The sequence below is a fragment of the Micrasema longulum genome, unplaced genomic scaffold (assembly GCF_059751315.1).
Source record: "Micrasema longulum isolate JH-2025_06_02 unplaced genomic scaffold, ASM5975131v1 h1tg000611l, whole genome shotgun sequence".
In the NCBI taxonomy this organism is placed as follows: Eukaryota; Metazoa; Arthropoda; class Insecta; order Trichoptera; family Brachycentridae; genus Micrasema; species Micrasema longulum.
The window spans coordinates 1,390,421-1,408,452 of record NW_028277807.1 but is presented as its reverse complement, the minus strand read 5'-3'; the positions used below and the strand labels follow the sequence as shown (position 1 = coordinate 1,408,452).

Sequence of the window (18,032 nt, the reverse complement as noted above, 5' to 3'; positions counted from 1 at the left end):
GAACAGCAGCCTAGAGAAAGATAGATGTGAAAAATAAAATATCCACAGTTATTTCCTGTTTAGAATAGTGATGCCATGCCACTTGATCTGCATGAAGGGAAAAAATTCATCCGGGGATACCAGAAATCCAATGCTCATAACTACACAATAATCTATTATGTTAATAGTTTACCATGAAAAATGTATTTTTTTAATTTTCGAAAATGAAATAATCCTTAACTGAATTATTTTAATAATAATCCAATATGCTTTTGTCGGTTTTCTTCCCCGATTCTTTCTGACATATTTAAAAGAATCATGGGATTTGAATAGTAAAATAAAATAATGAAATATATACCATTTTTTTACAATTTACAAATTACTAGTACTTAAACACATACTTTTTTCTACAAAACACTCTGTTTACCCTGAAGATGACTCCTGCAATGGTAGCCGAAACGTCGGAACAAATCCAACACACACGGTATCACCCAAAAGAAACATATTGATAACAGTGACTAAAAACCTTCGCACATATTGTACAAGTTTAGTTACCAATTAAATTCTTATTTTCATAATACTATATTAATATTTTACTGAGTGGCGTAAATAACGTGAATAATCATGAGAGTAAAACACATTCAAATTTAGTAATGCACAAATATTTTTGAATAAAACAAAAAAATCTAATATAACAAAATAATAAAAACCAATAATTTTATTGTATTCGGGCAATCATTTTATAGTCATAATAAATAATCATTCTTATGATTTTTTAGTCATTTGAATCAAAGCACAAATAAAATTAAAACAATAGTTTAGTGTTATTTTTTAATATCCTCAATTGATTTGTATACAAGGAAACCTATCCACCATTAATAATTGAATATACTTTTTTACACGGTATTGCGTGGAAAGCATCCCATGCATAAAACGAGAGTCCAGTGTACTGTATAATTTAAATGAGTCAAATACTTCCTTGAATTACCTTAATGTCGCTTTGGTTTAATATTTTTCTGATTTCCTGCTAAAAATATAACATTCTTTATAATGTGGAAGCTTGCGATTTAATTTGATTTGTTGTTTAAATTAGTAAAGGTTTTAACACTTTTTTAAAATGCATTTTAGAGAAATCCATAATACAATTATGTAAATGCTTTAATTTTCATAATGTTTATGAAACATTTTTTCATCCAATTTTTAGTAGCATTTAACTTCCTCATTCATTAAATAGGAATCTCGAATAAATATACGGACAAGTATATTTTGTTTATTATTTTAAATTTTGTTTTGAGTTTGACATTTCATTCAAAAGTTTTCTTGCTGCGTCATAGGCATCACTAGTACTGGTTTCTTGAACAATGTCTTTGATTTCACAATCTTTCTGTGAAATAAACAAAACATATTATGTAAATTATTATATTTAGATTATTGTGTTTCTTATTGGATTTAATTTTCTTATATATATGGTGTTCATTAAACCCTGTCACATCCGAAACCACGATGATCAGTATGAGCAAGAAGACATATTGGCACATTAAAATATTTTTTTAGAACAAATAAAATTTTCAAAAATAAAATATCCAAAAAAGCAAATGTAAACTTCTGCAGGGGAGAAACGAGGAGGGGGAGGGGGGGAATATGATACTGCGCCGCGCTCCCTTCACTTCTCCCCTGCAGAAGTAAGCAACCATTTGTTTTTTTAAATATGCTAATATGTCTTCTTGCCATTACTGATCATTGTGGTTTCGGATGTTACAGGGTTTAAAGAACACCCTGTAAATGTAAATTATTATCTTTTTGTAGAAATAAATCTCCAATTTTATTTCCGTATTCAATAAACAACATTTAACTGGAAAAAGTCACAGAGATTCGAGATTTTGGTGTCATATTTGACGAAAAACTTGAATTCAAAAGCCACCTCAACCACATTACTTCTAAAAGTATGAAAACTTTGGATTTTGAATCAGTCAAAATAATGAAACTCTTGTATATATCCTTGGTTAGAAGCCAATTAGAGTACAACTCTACTCTATGGTCCCTCTTTTTACAAAATTTACATAAATAATGTTAAAAGAGTCCAAAGAACATTTTTAAGATTCATTAATTTCAAATTGCATATTCCTATAGAACAAATTAACTACATATCTTTGTTATTTTTTTTAAATATACCTACTTTGGAGGATCGCAGGACAATAACTGACCTAATATTTTTATGTAAAATTAATCATTCTGAATTCGATTGTTGCGAACTCCTGGTTTTAATCAATATTAATATACCAACACGTACAACTAGACATAATACTCTATATTATTGTCACCCTTCTCAAACCAACTATCTTTGTCACTCACCTTTACCGCATATACACAGACTAGGAAATGAATGTACCTCTCATATTGACATTTTTAAAGAGTCTCTGTGAATTCAAATCATCTCTTTATAAATATTTAATGATGTTCTATAGTAACGATTAACGAATTATTTGCAAAAGCTACTTATGCTAACGATCTGGTGTTAACTCATTTTTTATTCATATATACCGACTTTTCTATATCTTTTGTATGCTGACATACATACACCATACATGTATATATATTTTTTTCTTGTTATTTTTATTTTTATACCCATGTTTTAATATTGATTTTAATTTTTGTATTTGACTAACTCTTTATATTGTTGTATTGTAAAAGGCACTTGTGCCGTATAATAATAATAATAAAAAATGAATTAATTAATAATTATATAATATTTATATTAGTACAAAATTGATTGAAATAATTTATATATTATGTTTTAACTTTATATTAGCATTAGTATTATGATTTTTTATTTTATTTCTTCTCCATTATTTTTTTTTGTTCTTTTATTATTTTAAAACTATACCAGTGGCAATGTATGAAGACATTTTTTACTATTTTGTAAATTTAAAAAAAGTAGTATAAAAGTACACTGTATAGTTTGTCTTAAAATGAGAGCAAATACAACCTGAATATTATGAAATTGATAAAACTACTTACAATTTTTTCACTTTGCAGTTTTTCTAAATGTTTTTTGTGTTCCTCTGCATGCATTCTTTTTTGGTGAGAATAGCCATTACTGGATGATAAAAATGTTCTAGGACAAAATTTGCAAGTATACTTTATTTCACCCGTGTGTTGTGGTAAATGATCCTAGAAATAATATCACCATAGTAAGAAACATTACTTATATGTACCTAATTTATGAGACTGAAAAAGGGAAAACCACTTTGAATACAATTTTTTCCAAAATTAAAATAATGACACATTACATATTACACATCCATTTTATTGCAAATTGAACATTTTTATATCAGCGAACTTGCTGGCTTCAACTTTGAGAATTCCATTTAACTATTAATTAAAAATATTAAATAAGGTTTTATTTACACATTTCATTTTAATTATTATAATAGAAATTAAAACAAGACAACATTACTTTTAACCACTTATTATTTATATTTTATTACTGAAACTACACAAGCTTCTTTATCAAGATTTTAATTTACTAATGAATATACACATCCTTATTATCCTATTTTTTTTAAGTGTCTGCTAAATATTTTATCTAAACGTATGGAGGTAATAAGTCAAGCCTTTTTTTATTATTTTTATTTTTTATTCAGAAAAACGACAGCAATACAAAAAAATATATGAAACATTATTTTTAAAAAAAACATAAAATAAAGTCAAATAAGGTTTCCACATAAATAAAACTATAAAAATCCAGTTCCAATCCAATCAATTCTTGGTAAAATAATTAAGTAAATGAATATACTTACATTTAGATTGGACTTCCGTTTAAAAGATTTTTTACAGAAAGAACAGACGTATGGTTTCTCATTTGTATGCTTATGTTTTATATGTTCGTTCAAATAAGATTCATTGTATGTTGAAAATGAGCAATCAGAACAGTCAAACTTTTTACCCAAATGTCTCTTTTGATGGTTTTTCAGAGTTTGAGCATGTTTAAAACTGTAATAAAATAAAAATTATGTAACACTTCTGAGAGATAGAACCTAGCAAATTATGTCAACATAATAGATGGGAATTTTGGTTATTTGATAAGAGTAGCAGTAACCGTTATCATTTCACAAAAAACAATGTTTTGTGAAACCGTTAAAAAATAACAGTCAAGCAGAGTGCTTGTTTTTCTCTCCAAGCTTTTTTTAAATACTCAATTTCAGTGAAGTCATTTTTTGACTTCCCCTCTATCAAGTGTATTAATTTTAAGTGTCATTAGTCAATATCATATAATATCCTGACTCAACAAGGATTCTTTAGTGAAACAGGGCAAGTTTGTAGGTTGTGTCACTATAAGCTGTGTTTATTGTATTCATTAATTATATATGCTATGATATGAAAAAATAAAAATTCATAGGGATTTCAAGTTATAAATGAATTATATATTTTTTTTGTTTTGGATGTTTGTAGCACTAACTTTGTGGTTCATTGTTATATTTTAGAGGTATAAATAAAATAACTTTGTTTTATGAACCACTTTTTTACTGTCCAAACTGACTAGTTTTAGAAACTACACGTTGCCCTCTTAAAAAAAAGGCATCAAACAATTTTTTTATAAATAATCAATTAAACTCAAGTCAAAGCCCTATTTTTAATATTTTCCCTGTAACCCTAACGTCTAACACAATTACCCTTACCCCCTCCCCCACCATAAACACAATTACCCTCTCCTCTGTCCTTATCGACACCCACTGTTCACTGCTTCTTTTACATATGTATGTTTAGTTATTATATAATCCTGAAGGGGGCAACGCGTAGTTGCTGAAATTAGTCAGTTGTGACCTCTAAAATGTAAATGAATTTTTCGGCAGCACATATTAATTAAAACTTATTCAGAATACATTTTTTTACCATAACTTTTACATTGTCAGTTAAAAATGCGGCTTAATTTGTAAGACTAGACTTTTAAACTATCAGCTTTGTTGCATACATGGCCACCTCTACTTGAGTATTGCAAAGTTGGTAATGTATAAAATCAATTTTATTATTTCACTACTGTTTCTTAACATAATCATGCTTATGTCATCACTGCTTATGTATAAAATATTTACTGATTATAATGAAAAATTTAAATTTAAAAAAAAGTTGAAGTTAAGTATTGTATCAGTTTTTTGTGATTGGCTCAAAATAAAGAAATATGGTTTTTGCCAGGTTTGCAAGTAGTACCCTCATATGTATGTTGCTGGTGTCCCTAGAACAGTGGACTTAAAAAACATGTCATTTATAATATAAATAAAAAGAATACTTACACACGATTACATTGTTTACATCGAACTGTGTTTTTTCCTGTTAGATCGTGGGTGAACATGTGAGCATTTAATGTCGATTTACATAGAAAAGATTTTCCACATACTGCACATAAGAAACTTTTTACAGATTGGTGTACATTTTTAATGTGCATTGTCAGCAACAATGTTGAAACATACCTTTGAATAAATAATACATATTATGTATAAATATAAAATCGACCATTCCAAACTGTGAGTGATAAATCATACAAAATATTAAAATAAGCAAAAATAAAGTGTATTTATTAGTTTATTTTCCTTTGTTTACGGATGGGTGAGACTAAGTGGCCACATAACACACTGTGTAACATTCACATTTCCTCAACTCTTCCATCTGTTGACTTTTGTTAAGTAAAAGAGCTAAAACCTTCATCACGTGGGTGAGTTTTATCCGGCTGAACCAATTCACCTACTAGGCAACGCCTGAAAACAATTTTCCAATTTGTATACTTCTTCTTTTACCAGTTAGTTAATTCAACAATGTTTTGAGTGTCAAATGTTTGCAGACTGGCTGGATTTCCTCCCTAAGGATTTACATATTTAGATTTAAATCAAACATAGGCAGAATTGTGAATGTTACACAGTGTGTAAAGTGGCTACTTAAACCAGCAAATGACAGGTCATAAGCCCTGTAAATGCCCAGACTTCCATATTCCCTTCTCAAAAATGCTTTTTCCTTTTCACAATTGGAATTTTTACATCCTTTTCAAACTTGACTTTAAAATGAATTCAGTTTAAAAAAATACAAAATGTTTCAAATGATTTTACGAGGGAGATACTTAAAATAATAAATATTGTAAATAATATTTTGCTATTTTTTTAATGTATCTTTATTTATTTTCATTAAATTAACAAAAATAAATATTTAGAATCCGATTGTGATCCCGTGGCTAGGGTCATGGACTTAAGATCTGAGGTTTGCATCCGACTCTACCACAACTTGATTCCCATTTTCTGATAGTGAGTTATTTACAACTTGTTGAAAATGCCCCCAAAATAAAAAATGTTTGGGTATATCATAAGAACACAAATGTTTCTTTTTAATACCAGTCCGAATTCATATTTTTTTTTTGTTTCTGTGTCTGGAATAATTTAACAAGAATATTTACTAAATCAATTATTTTATTAACATTACCTAGGTACTGATGCACGATTAAAAAAACTATGTATAATATACAAAATTAAAAATAACTCACTCTTTGCCACAATCATTGCACTTGCATTTTTTTTTTTCGTCTTCTGGGACGTGAAAAACAATTTTGTGTCTTTTTAAGTTTTTTTCATGGACAAATCTGAAAAAAAAGTTCATAAAAACTGTTAGTGATTTTACAGAAAATATTCAATAGCATACTTGAGAAACTAATATAACATTATGAAATGAATATGTGCATTATGTATTTTATTGAACATAATGTATTTTTAAATTACCTTTTATCACACCTCTCACATTTATATAATTTTTCAGGAATATTTAAATGGTTTTCAATATGCATTTTTAATATAAGAGGCCGTGAAAATTGCTTTTTGCATATTGGACATCTGCAAATTAGTCATTTATTAAAAAAGAGTAACATTGTAATGAATTAATAAAACACACGGACTATTTTCCCAAGTTTAAGAAAAAAAGATTTCTCTTTGATTTAAGTGTGTCTAAATGCAACACTAGGGCAGCACAAAGTACCTATAGAAATATAAAGTAATGAAAATATAAAATGATTCAAATAAAAATTAAAGAATAATGTAAAACCCACTCCATCCTACTTTCTATGCTGTATTAAATGATTTTTGTAATTAAATATACCTGGTAAATATTTTCATATAAATATTTTGAAAAAGTGTGTAATTGTAAAACAAACTCCCTTTCTGAACACGAGCATCTTGCTCCATTAGAGTAAGAAACGTTAAGGCTGTAGTCGGGTAAAACGAACGCAAAATTAGGAAATCATACAATTTTGCCATTTTAAAACGAATGTTTTTTTTTAATCGCGCAATAATAATAAAATTAAAAAACATAAATAAGATTAAAACAATATTTTTTAAAGGTATTTCTGTCATTAAATATTAGGTTTTCCTTTGAATAGAACTTGTGGTTGTGTTAGGTTAAGCTAGTGGTGAGTGGTTATGATATTTTAGTGGATATGGTATTTTATAAATTGTAGCACAGAATGCTAAATTAGTTTAAGTTGATCTTAAGTAAACGCAGTTGACCATGTATAAAAATAATGCTTTCAAGTGAGAAGTGAACAACTCCAATATGTTTTCAATCTGTCAAAAAAGTTCACTTTCACAGCTTAGAAGTTATTACTCTCTAAGAGATAGAGTTTTAGAGTGAAAAGGTAACTGCTGTAGTTTTGTTACATTTTATTTGAAATATTAACACCACTCGCTCATAGATGGCATTTCCATGTACTTTTTATGAATAAATTCAATTGAGGATTTTTTACATGCGACGCCGCACAATGCATATCCAAACTCCTTTATGCATAAATTATTTGAGACGTACTTGGTACGACCATACTTCTTTAGAGGTTAAAAGAAATTATAATATGTATATATTTTTGGAACAAGTAAGGAGCTGATATTTGAAACGTTCAACTGGTTTAGTAATACAAAAATCCATTGCATCCATTTTCAAAAACAAGTATTTACTTACTCAAATGCTGATGGTTGTAGATGCTTTGCCATGTGGAAATAAATTGATCTATGTTTAAATAAACGAATATTGCAACACGTTATATATCCTTTAGTTTTATGAACACTAGAGATATGTTTCATCAACTAAAACATAAATTTTATAGATATGTATATATTTATATATATCCGTTAACATTAATTAATTTTGTATATGTGTATACCATATTGAAATACATATGTGAAAAATAAATAGTATAATTTAATAATAATTAGTTAAGGTTCATACCATCTCATAATCGTGAAATATTGTATGATCTGTGCACAACAGACAGTTTAAAGAGTAAAAATTATTTATTAATTCATTTGATTTAGGTCTTTTTATCATCATTTTCCCATTTCTTACAAACTCAGCTGGAAAAGCAATATGTTGCTTAGGTAATTCCTTCAATGCTGTTTCATTTGTTTCCCTCTTTTGATCTTGTATATCAATATTAACATCAACACAATCTAAGGAAAATAAATCTTCACTATCCACATGATGTTCTTCGATGTTTTCAGCTGATGCAGAATCAATAAGCTCGATCTTTATTTCTTTATTGTCAATGAGCTCTGTTTTTGTAGTGTCTGGTATTCCTTTTTCTAGAATTGTTTCATGCTGTAATTCATTAACATTTTTACTATCCTCCTAAAAATTAATATGATGCATATTACTTGCAGCATGTTTACAATTTGTTATTTATTATGTTATATGTCAATTAATTGTACTTCTTGCCAACATTTCAAACAGCATTACAGCATCCATCACCTTGCTGATGTGGAACCATATTGAGGCAATTGATTTTATTATAAATATATAATATAAAATATTCAACCATCTAAAATTGATTTACAACTCTAGCAACTGTGTAACATCCCAATGATTTGATAAAAAATATACTGAGAAATATTTCTGTATTCCGGAGATAAGACTAAATCTAGAACTTTTTACAGTTTTTCTTACTTTTCATTAATGAATATTTTGTTAAGCAAGATGTTTATATGGGAAAATGACAAAGTGTAAAATAATATAAGATACTCTGATGATACTGCTGTTATAACTGATACTGATCATCTACACCTACAGCAACTTGTCAACAAGGTGAATAATGCAGGCAAGGAATTCAGACTCACAATGAACGCTCTAAAATCCAAAGCTATGGTGGCCAGCAAACGGAAAAGGCATTAACATCCGTCTCACTATAGACAGTAATGGGATAGAACAGGTTATTGGTTTAAAATATTTAAGATGCTGGCTAAATAACGCGTGGAATACGAATTCGAAAATAAAAATTAGAATTGAGATTTTGAGATCAACTTTCTATAAAATGTAGAAACTCTTATGCAACTGAGATCTGAGACTTAGAACAAAATGGAGAGCAATAAAAGCTTATGTATTGCCAGTGTTTCTGTATGGAGTGGAGGGTTGGACTCTCAAAGTCTCAACGATTAACAAAATTGAGGTCTTCGAACTTTGATTGTGCAGAAGAATGCTTCAAATCTCATGGACTGATTGTGTCTCCAATAAAGCAATTTTAAGCATTATTAACAAAGAGAAGCAGTTACTGACCACTGTCAAAAGAAGAAAAACCGCCTACTTTGGTCACATATTTCGCAATGAGAAGTATGCTTTTCTCCAACTTATTATGGAAGAAAAGATAGAGGGCAGCAGGTTCTGGGAGGAAAAAGAGCATGGCTCAGAAATCTTAGGCAGCAGTTCGGTGTGCCGGATGCAGCAGCGCTGATTAGTCTGGCCCAGGATCGTGATGGCTTCAGAATGATGGTAGTCAACCTCCAATAGGAACGGCAAAAGAAGAAGATTAAGAAATAACTTGTAAAAATAAGAGACTTATCAGCAAGTGGAAAAGAGATGATATGGGAGGAAGTTATGAAAAATACACTTCAACACCCAGACCAACAGAGAAAATAATACGGCTTGGATTTATTTCTAGCAACTGGTGGTAATCGAAACTGCAACACCAGTTACAGTTAGCTTTTTAACCAACTGCGCCATGGCCCCTGCCTAAGTAGATAAAATATTTTTAGGACAATAAAAGTCGCATACAAAAAAAATGGGTACCCAAAGAAATATTTTAACATCAATTATATTCGGAGGAACATTTTATTAATATTTCTTTTTTACCTATTGTATTTTTTATTGATGATTTATCCAAACTTCATAAAATTTGGATTCATATTTGTAAATTTAAAATAAATAGCTTTTTTGAGTAGTGCATAGCATACAAAGTGACTTTTATGGCTTCATAAAATAATTCATTTGAATAATTTAAATACATATTTGTGTTTGTACACTAAAATAAATTGAAGACAAGCCGGTTTCACAGTTTGGTGGTTTTCATTATCTTTACTTTTATATTTTCTGTTCATGATTACCTTTATAAATAAATAAATATGCGGGCCGGTTTCAGAACACTACTGTTCTTTTGTCAAGGCTCAAAAGTAAACTAGTACTTAATACTTTAAATCTTACTAGAACTTACAAAATTACAAGTACCTAAAATACATATTGTCGGTGATACTGCAATACCGCATAACTAGCAATGAAATTTTTGGCAGGTGAACTTTAAAAGCGTTCTATTTATATATTTCTTACGATTTTAATTGAAAAAATCTGCTGGAGTATTGTAAAAACTATCATTATAAAATATAAATAATTTAAAACTAATGGTTCTTAGTCCCTGTAGCCAGTGAACTATTTTCTCAATTTCTATTGAGATAAATTTTATATTCTGCCCTGATGCATTTGTGTTTTCATATATTTAAAGCACAAATCACAAATATTGAATGATATGACAATCAATTTACTTTAAAAATTACCTGATTTTCATCTTTTGTATCTTCAGTCGGAACTTTGTCAATGAATTTCCTTTGTAATAAGATAAGTTGAGTTTCTTTAACGCGCTCAGAAAAACTGTAGAAATCCAGAACTCGAAACATGCATTCTGTACATATTAATGTGAAGGAATCTTTTTTATCAATCTGCAATTTGCAAGAAACTTTTAGAAGGCAAGAAACATTCAGCATAGTGAAATTTGTAAAGATATAGGTAGTTAGAGGTTTTACTTTATGACAGAAAACTTACCCAGAAGGAAAAGAGTTGATTGATTTTCAATTGCAAATCATGTATTTTGAAAGAATCATCGAAAATATCGACATTAACCTCGTTAATTCGTGAACAAAGTCGACATGGTGTCATTTCTTCAGTTTATTTAAGATAACATAAAAAATATTGGTTTTAAGTTTTAATGAAAAGCGAATTCTATTTGCATTACTGTCACGCATCTGTCACGTCTGTCACCAGAGATTATACCGTGATTCAGGGTTGCCAGACTGGATCAAGCGAAAATAGGTAGATTCAGAAAAATAAATCGGTAGATTTCGGTAGATTCGGGGGTTGAGGAGGGGGGGAGGGGAGCATTTTTTTTGTACTGTTGTTCAAAATTAAAGCGCCGTTTCGTCTAAGGCCATTGCTTTAAATAGTCGAAAGCGCATGATAAATGAACAATTGAAAACCAAAAGGACTGCAATATGTAAATCACCGAAATCTATTAATTCCGGCTTGCAAAACTGGCCCAGAATACAGGTAAATCTTATTTTATTACTTTGAAGTTATATAGATATTTTAATATCTATTTCAACAATACTGTATTTTGCGAAACCATACAAATTCTTAAAGGGTTTAAGGCATAAATATTTTGATTTAAGTGTATGTTGCCAAATAAATAATCGAAATCACACTAAGTTATCTATGTACGTATTTTTTTATGCACAAAAGTACATCGGTTGAATGTATTTTCATAAAATATATTCATTGATGTATATATAAATACCCATTCTGTGGAAATTGAAGTATTGTATATTGTAATGACTAAGAATAAATAGTTTTTTTTGCAGGTAGAAGTGTCTTGCAGTATAGAGGCCCTGAAATTGATGGGTCTTCTTTATCTCTCTATGTTCTGGTCATTTTTACAATTATCCGTCAAACTTTGTTGTCAAACAAAATTGCCAAACCAATAAATAATTAATGTTTTGAAGTTCTTTAAATGTAAAAATTGTTAACTGCTAAAGTACTGAAAACATTGCTTAAAACAATGATTTAACTAAATTTAAATAGATAGTTTTTTTTACTGAAGAAAAACCATTTCTATCATTTTTATATGAAAAGTGAACCCGTTTCATTTCTCCTTATAAGATAAACAAAGATATTTTTGAATTTTTCAATGATGTCATGAAATTCTATGGTTACGATTTATCATACCACAATATTATATATTTGAAAATAGCCGGAAATAACCATTCACCAATACTAACCAATTTATTTCATTTATATATAATTCATTATATATACCGTAAAACGCTGCAACTTTGCCGCAATTTTGACTTTTTTTGTAGATATCTCTGAACCTATTTATTATTATGGCTGTTAATGCGTTTTAGATGGAAGACGGACCTAATGCCTAGCCGTATAAGTTCCAAATCCTTTTAAATCTTGCAAGTTTTCCTAATTACATGCATTCAAAGTCGTAGGCAAAGTTGTGTGCAAAAGGCGCAACTTTGCCTCGAAGAATACCTCAGTAAATATAATGTTTCTCTTTATAGTATTTTTTTTTCCATATGCAAGAGTCGCTGTGCTTGACCCCGGCAGTCAAATTATTGCCATTAAGGAAATAGATTTTTATTCACAGCTAATGGGGAAAGTTGTAGCAGGTACCACAAACTTCCCATACAAACATGTCGGTAAGTGTAGGGTTGTGCCAAAAAAAGATTATTTTTTTCCACTTTTATTTCTATTTTTTCCTAAGTTAAACAAATAATCAGAAGTAAATCTAAATAAAGTTGGTAACAGTAGGTATTAATATCAGTCTATTATATCTATAATAATAGGTAGTCTTCTCTCTCAAACCTAAAGTTACTTTTTAGGCAGGTAATTAAAATTTCAGCAACACAAAGTAGGAACAATATTAAAAGCTATGACACTAAACAAACATACGTAAAAAATAAAACGAAAAACAAAAATAGCTAACTGTTTAACCAACATCGTTACTTTTTACTTTTAGAAACCACTAAGAATATATTTAAAAAAACTAGATATGCTTAAAACCAAACAAGCTAATAATAGTCTTATTTTGCTGAAAATACCGTTAAGTATAAAATTAGCATGTTATAACAAAATATCCTATTTGTGAATAGGAACATTATTATATTACTAACTTTAGGTACGGAAACTATAAAATCAAATATTTTGGTACATCTTTAGGTACCCAAAAGAAAAGAAATATTTTCAAAAAATCTCAAACAAAATACAAAATTATTAAAATAATTACTCAAAATACGATAAGGGAAATATTTCGACAGATTGACCAAGACGATTGTGAAAATATTCGTCTGATTTATTAGTTAGGTAAGTAATACCATTTTTACTTATTGGATGTTATACTTATTAAGATTTAAATGAAATATGAAATGTCCTCGTCGGGAAATTTGGGGATCAGGTAATACTGCAATAACATCTTTTAAATCTTGTACAGCACATACATCTTCAATACTAGGGTAGATGAAGACTGATCCCTTATCACGCTTAGAATTTTTGACTTTTCGTGTAAATTTCACTGTGGGAATTTTTTCATTTATTGATAAAACCTTCCCTACAAAGTGCTTAGTGCTCTTTTTCGCAGCGAATTTAGCTATTATCCAGCTGTTTTCTTGAAATTCATGACAATCTTTCACGTCAACATTAATGTCACTCAGTTCGAAAGGGGATATTATGCTTTCTTGTTCAAAGTCTTCTTGTTCTTGTAAATATGACGCAATATAAGTATCAAAATTTTCGTAGTCGGAGTCGTCTGCAGCATGAAAAGAAGTTTCCGACACCGGGCTTGAGTCGCTGTTGTACACATGTTTCTTTTGTTTTCTTATTTTGGATAATTGGCCTTGAGAAGTTCTTTTTCGTTTAGTCATTTGTGTATTTATATCTCGTAAAACGTTTTTTTTGGGGGAAGCTTCTTTTAAAACTATATTAGACGTAATTATTATCTTCGGTTTTTTATTCTTGCTCGGGGAGTCATTTTTAGGTACATTAACTATTTTCAAATCCAGGCATTCTGGTGTGTCAACCCAAAACGGAGTATTCATTTCTGAATTCTTTGTTAAATTCCTCAGCCAATGTACGAATTTATTTGAAACTGTCGCCAAAGGCTGCATGTAAACGTTTATGGCACTTATGGAAAGCTTGCAAAGACTGTCAGGACTTTTAGTTTCAGGACACTTTATTTCCTTCTTCTTGACATATGTTATTTTCAACGGTCCTGGTAAACTTGAGTCTTTTTTCTCTTTTTGTGTATTTATTTTCGTAACCTTCTTTATTTTTTTAGCTTTAGCTAGCTCTTCTGCTTGTTCAGTTGAAATAGATTTACCAGGTATGACTGGAAGCTTGCTGTTTTTGCCTGTTTTTATTGGTTGTGATTGTCTATTTTGCTGTAAAAACTCCAAAAGGCTAGCATCAAATTGACGAAAATTTTCTTCTTGTAGTGTTGGCATTTTTAATGTCACTCTTAAGGGATTGAAAGGAAATATTCCGGATCCTTCAAATCCTTTACATATGTTGATCTCTTTTGTAATGTTTATTTTTGACATTAGCTCCTGCAGTAGCTGCGGGAAATGACATTTGTTGATTGTGCTTGTAGTGATGTGTGCAGCTTTATAATTTGTTAAAATTTCACGCCAATGTCGTTTCATTGGTCCAAAAAATGCCATGTCTAGTGGTTGAGTAAGGTGTGTAGCATTTTTTGGAAGAAAAGTAAATCTAATGTTTTGACTTTGACATATTTGAATTGTCTCGACACTTAGGTGAGATGCCAAGTTATCGCCGATAATTAGTTTTACGCCGTCACGAGAGTCTGCCCATGGCATAACTATAGTCTTGAACCAATCATCAAAACAAATCATATCGAACCATCCAGATTTGGTGCGATTATACCTAGCATCTTTTGGACCATTTTCACACCACTTGGACCACAAATGATCTGCTTTGTAAACCACATAAGGTGGTAGGCAAATTCCGTCAGCAGTTCCGCTGAACATGATTGATACTGAGCTTTTGCTTGCATTAATTACCCTTTCTGGGTGTTTTGTGCCTCTTTTGAAAATACATTTTTTAGATCCGGGGTCGTCACTTAAATTTGTCTCATCAAAATTGAGAATATTACTGGTGGGAACATCTTTAAGAGAAATTTTCAAATTTCTGTAGTATTCGTCCATTTCCTCTACTGTTTTTGCAGCACGGCTTCGTTTTATATTTTGTGTTGCCCTTTGTGAAAAATTGTGTCGTTTTAAGAAAAAACGGGCCCAGCGTTCACCAGGCATTTTTCCTTTAAAAAGAGCAGATTTTCCACTTTTTAAAAGGTAGTTGTAAACTACAATACGCAAATCTAAAAGAGAAAGAGGACAACCAAATTCTGCTGAAATATTCACCACGTCCGCTATGTGAGCTTCTTCCTCAGTTGAAAACTCTGTAGGTCGACCAAATGGTTTATTATGTACGCTTTTGACTTTGTTGCTAATTGTCCGACGTGGGATCCCAAACTGCTTTTCTGCTTCGTATGATGAAATAATTTTTCTTCGAACGAGATCTACAGTAACTTCCAGCATTTCCTTCGAGTAATCAGAATAACTACGAGCTCCTACTCTACGCCTTCTTCGCTGTTGATTGTTTGCCATTTTTCACATAACTGCAATAGAATTAAGATTTCCATAATTTTTAGTATTCAATTTGTCCTCGAAATATCGTTTTATCAATAGATTTGAGATATTTTGTAAACTTATTATAACGATCATCGATAGAGATAAACTTTGAATTAAGTTATGTTTCGAACACGTATATAAGTAGTGTGTCATATTTAAATCATAATTAAAAGTTTATTTGTATTACTAGAAATAAACGAAAAAAACTTTATCCGGGTAAATTATATAAAGTGAAATAAATTCAAATTTCGTTTAATAAAAAAATTAAATTAAATGAAAAAATCAAATTTAAGATAAAGCACGTTGACTACTAGTGATAACCCTAGAACCAGGCAAAAAGTACAAATCGTGTTTTCAAAACACTGCACAACATTGCCTAGCAAGTTTTTTTGATGAAATCGTGTACTTTTGATAAAAGTATCAAACAATACGAAAAATATACAGTATTTTCTTACCCCGGGACGGTTTTACTTTTCAAAAACACTTTTGGTTTTTCTTGAACTTTAAAAGTTTTAGGAGACCAAAATTTCACGACTCCTCCTGCCGACATTCATCGCTCAACTGAGAGCGCAACAATGGAGTTGGCGTTATGAAAAATAAAAAAGGTGTTGCCAGGACAATGAAAAATTACTACCAAATGGTAAAAAGTGAGAAAAAGCCAATCAAATGCGAAATATCGTAATCGTAACGAAACAGGAAAAGTTGTGGCCGGTAGGAAAAGTTGCAGCGTTTTACGGTACTTATATATAATAGAAAGGGAGTTTTTTAACAATCAACAGATGGCAACCTAAGTAAGCAAAGAAACAATAAATTATTAAAACATGCACTCGTTTTATTTGTAGGGAAAATTTTGTTCTATGAAAAAAAATCGAAGAAATATATGGAAATCGGTAGAATTTCAATAGAATTCGGTAGATCGGTAGATTACCCCTAAAATCGGTAGATATACCGAAAAATCTGTAGTAATGGCAACGCTGCTGTGGTTATACCACAAATTATACTCTGTCACGACATATCAGTTTTACCACAGATTATACACACTGATTATGCTACATATAGATTGATATATTTTATAATTTTCTAATTAAAATTATTATTTCTCGCATCCAGCACCGGGGGAGTAATTAAAAGCTGTTACAAGTTACAACTTACAACAAAACCGTTAAAAACCATGCCTCATATTGGCACGAAAAATTATCACAGGGGAATAATTAAATTTTGTTGTCATAAGACCATTATTTACAAAATTCTCCTCAGACTGGTCATTGCATATGGCGCCGAATGCTGGGTTATCATCAAAAGAAATAAAAACATAGTTTTAGTATTTGAAAGAAAAATATCAGGAAAGGTATTTAGTGCTGTCAACCAGAACGGGGTGTGGAAGAGACGGCTTAATCGTGAATTAGAGGCACTGTATAGCAAACACAACATTGCACAATTCATAAAAATAAGAAGATTACAATGTTTGGGCCATGAACACAGAATGAATGATAACCGTACTCCAAAAAAGATTCTGTATACCACTCTGGAAGGCAGACCAAAAAAAAAAGGCTGAATAGTATGGAAAGAGACATTGAGGGGAGATCCTTTAACCCACCATCCACCCGCAGCTGTTATAGAGTACTGGGGGACTCTCTGTCATCTGCGCATATAGAAAAGTTATTATAAATATTCCTAAAGAATACAAACTCTATGCAGATTAAGGAGGGGGGAGGAGGTTGTATGAACAGAGGCCAAAACGGCGTTCTCACCCCTCAGGGTCCCCTCAATGCCTCTGTTTTTTTATTATTCAAAAATATATATTTACACAAATAAACGTATCCAAAAATACAAAAACAATGACTAAAAACTAAAGAAACACAGCATAGATACTGTGCTATCTCAAGGAAGCTCATGGGATATTTATTTAACCATTATGTTTTTTATTTTATTTTATTTTATTTATTTTTGCACCACAACAGGCCAGGAGGCCCAATTACAGTGGTGAATTACATCACAGAACACCCAGGCTTGAGAAAATACACATTTTAATTTTTGTGTTCTCACCGGTAATCGAACCCGGAACCTTTCGTGTGTGAGTCAAGCGTCTTGACCACTACACCACGGAGGCCACCGATATTGTATTTGAAAAGGCTGAAAATTACTTAAATTTAGTAAAAAAATGATTAGACTCCAATGATTTAACACTGAATCACTCGAAAACAAAATACATAACATTTTAAATTAATAATAAAACTATATATAATCGAAATCTTTCCTTAACTATTCACAGCTGTAATTGCACTAACCAAA

At 30.3% G+C, this 18,032-nt stretch overlaps 1 protein-coding gene and 1 long non-coding RNA gene across 3 annotated transcripts; both read right to left on the bottom strand.

Annotated features, from left to right (window-relative positions):
* Positions 1 to 796: 796 nt before the first annotated feature.
* Positions 797 to 11,337, bottom strand: LOC148280155 (uncharacterized). Of its 2 annotated transcripts, none has more exons than XM_088228839.1 (10): positions 11,083 to 11,337; positions 10,818 to 10,979; positions 8,230 to 8,598; positions 7,963 to 8,087; positions 6,738 to 6,848; positions 6,506 to 6,601; positions 5,271 to 5,447; positions 3,780 to 3,972; positions 2,998 to 3,150; positions 797 to 1,363 (listed from the first exon to the last, which is right to left on the bottom strand). In XM_088228839.1, the coding sequence occupies exons 1-10, from the start codon at positions 11,194 to 11,196 to the stop codon at positions 1,253 to 1,255; spliced, it is 1,611 nt and encodes a 536-aa protein (XP_088084965.1). In that variant the 5' UTR covers positions 11,197 to 11,337; the 3' UTR covers positions 797 to 1,252. The 2 variants fall into 2 exon arrangements, with proteins under 2 accessions (XP_088084965.1, XP_088084964.1); XM_088228838.1 differs by having other exon boundaries at positions 8,230 to 8,628; positions 11,083 to 11,318.
* Positions 11,338 to 14,358: 3,021 nt separating this feature from the next.
* Positions 14,359 to 16,302, bottom strand: LOC148280154 (uncharacterized). The gene is made up of 2 exons (XR_015822685.1): positions 16,196 to 16,302; positions 14,359 to 15,727 (listed from the first exon to the last, which is right to left on the bottom strand). It is a non-coding gene; the product is annotated as an uncharacterized LOC148280154 (long non-coding RNA).
* Between the last annotated feature and the right edge of the window lie 1,730 nt (positions 16,303 to 18,032).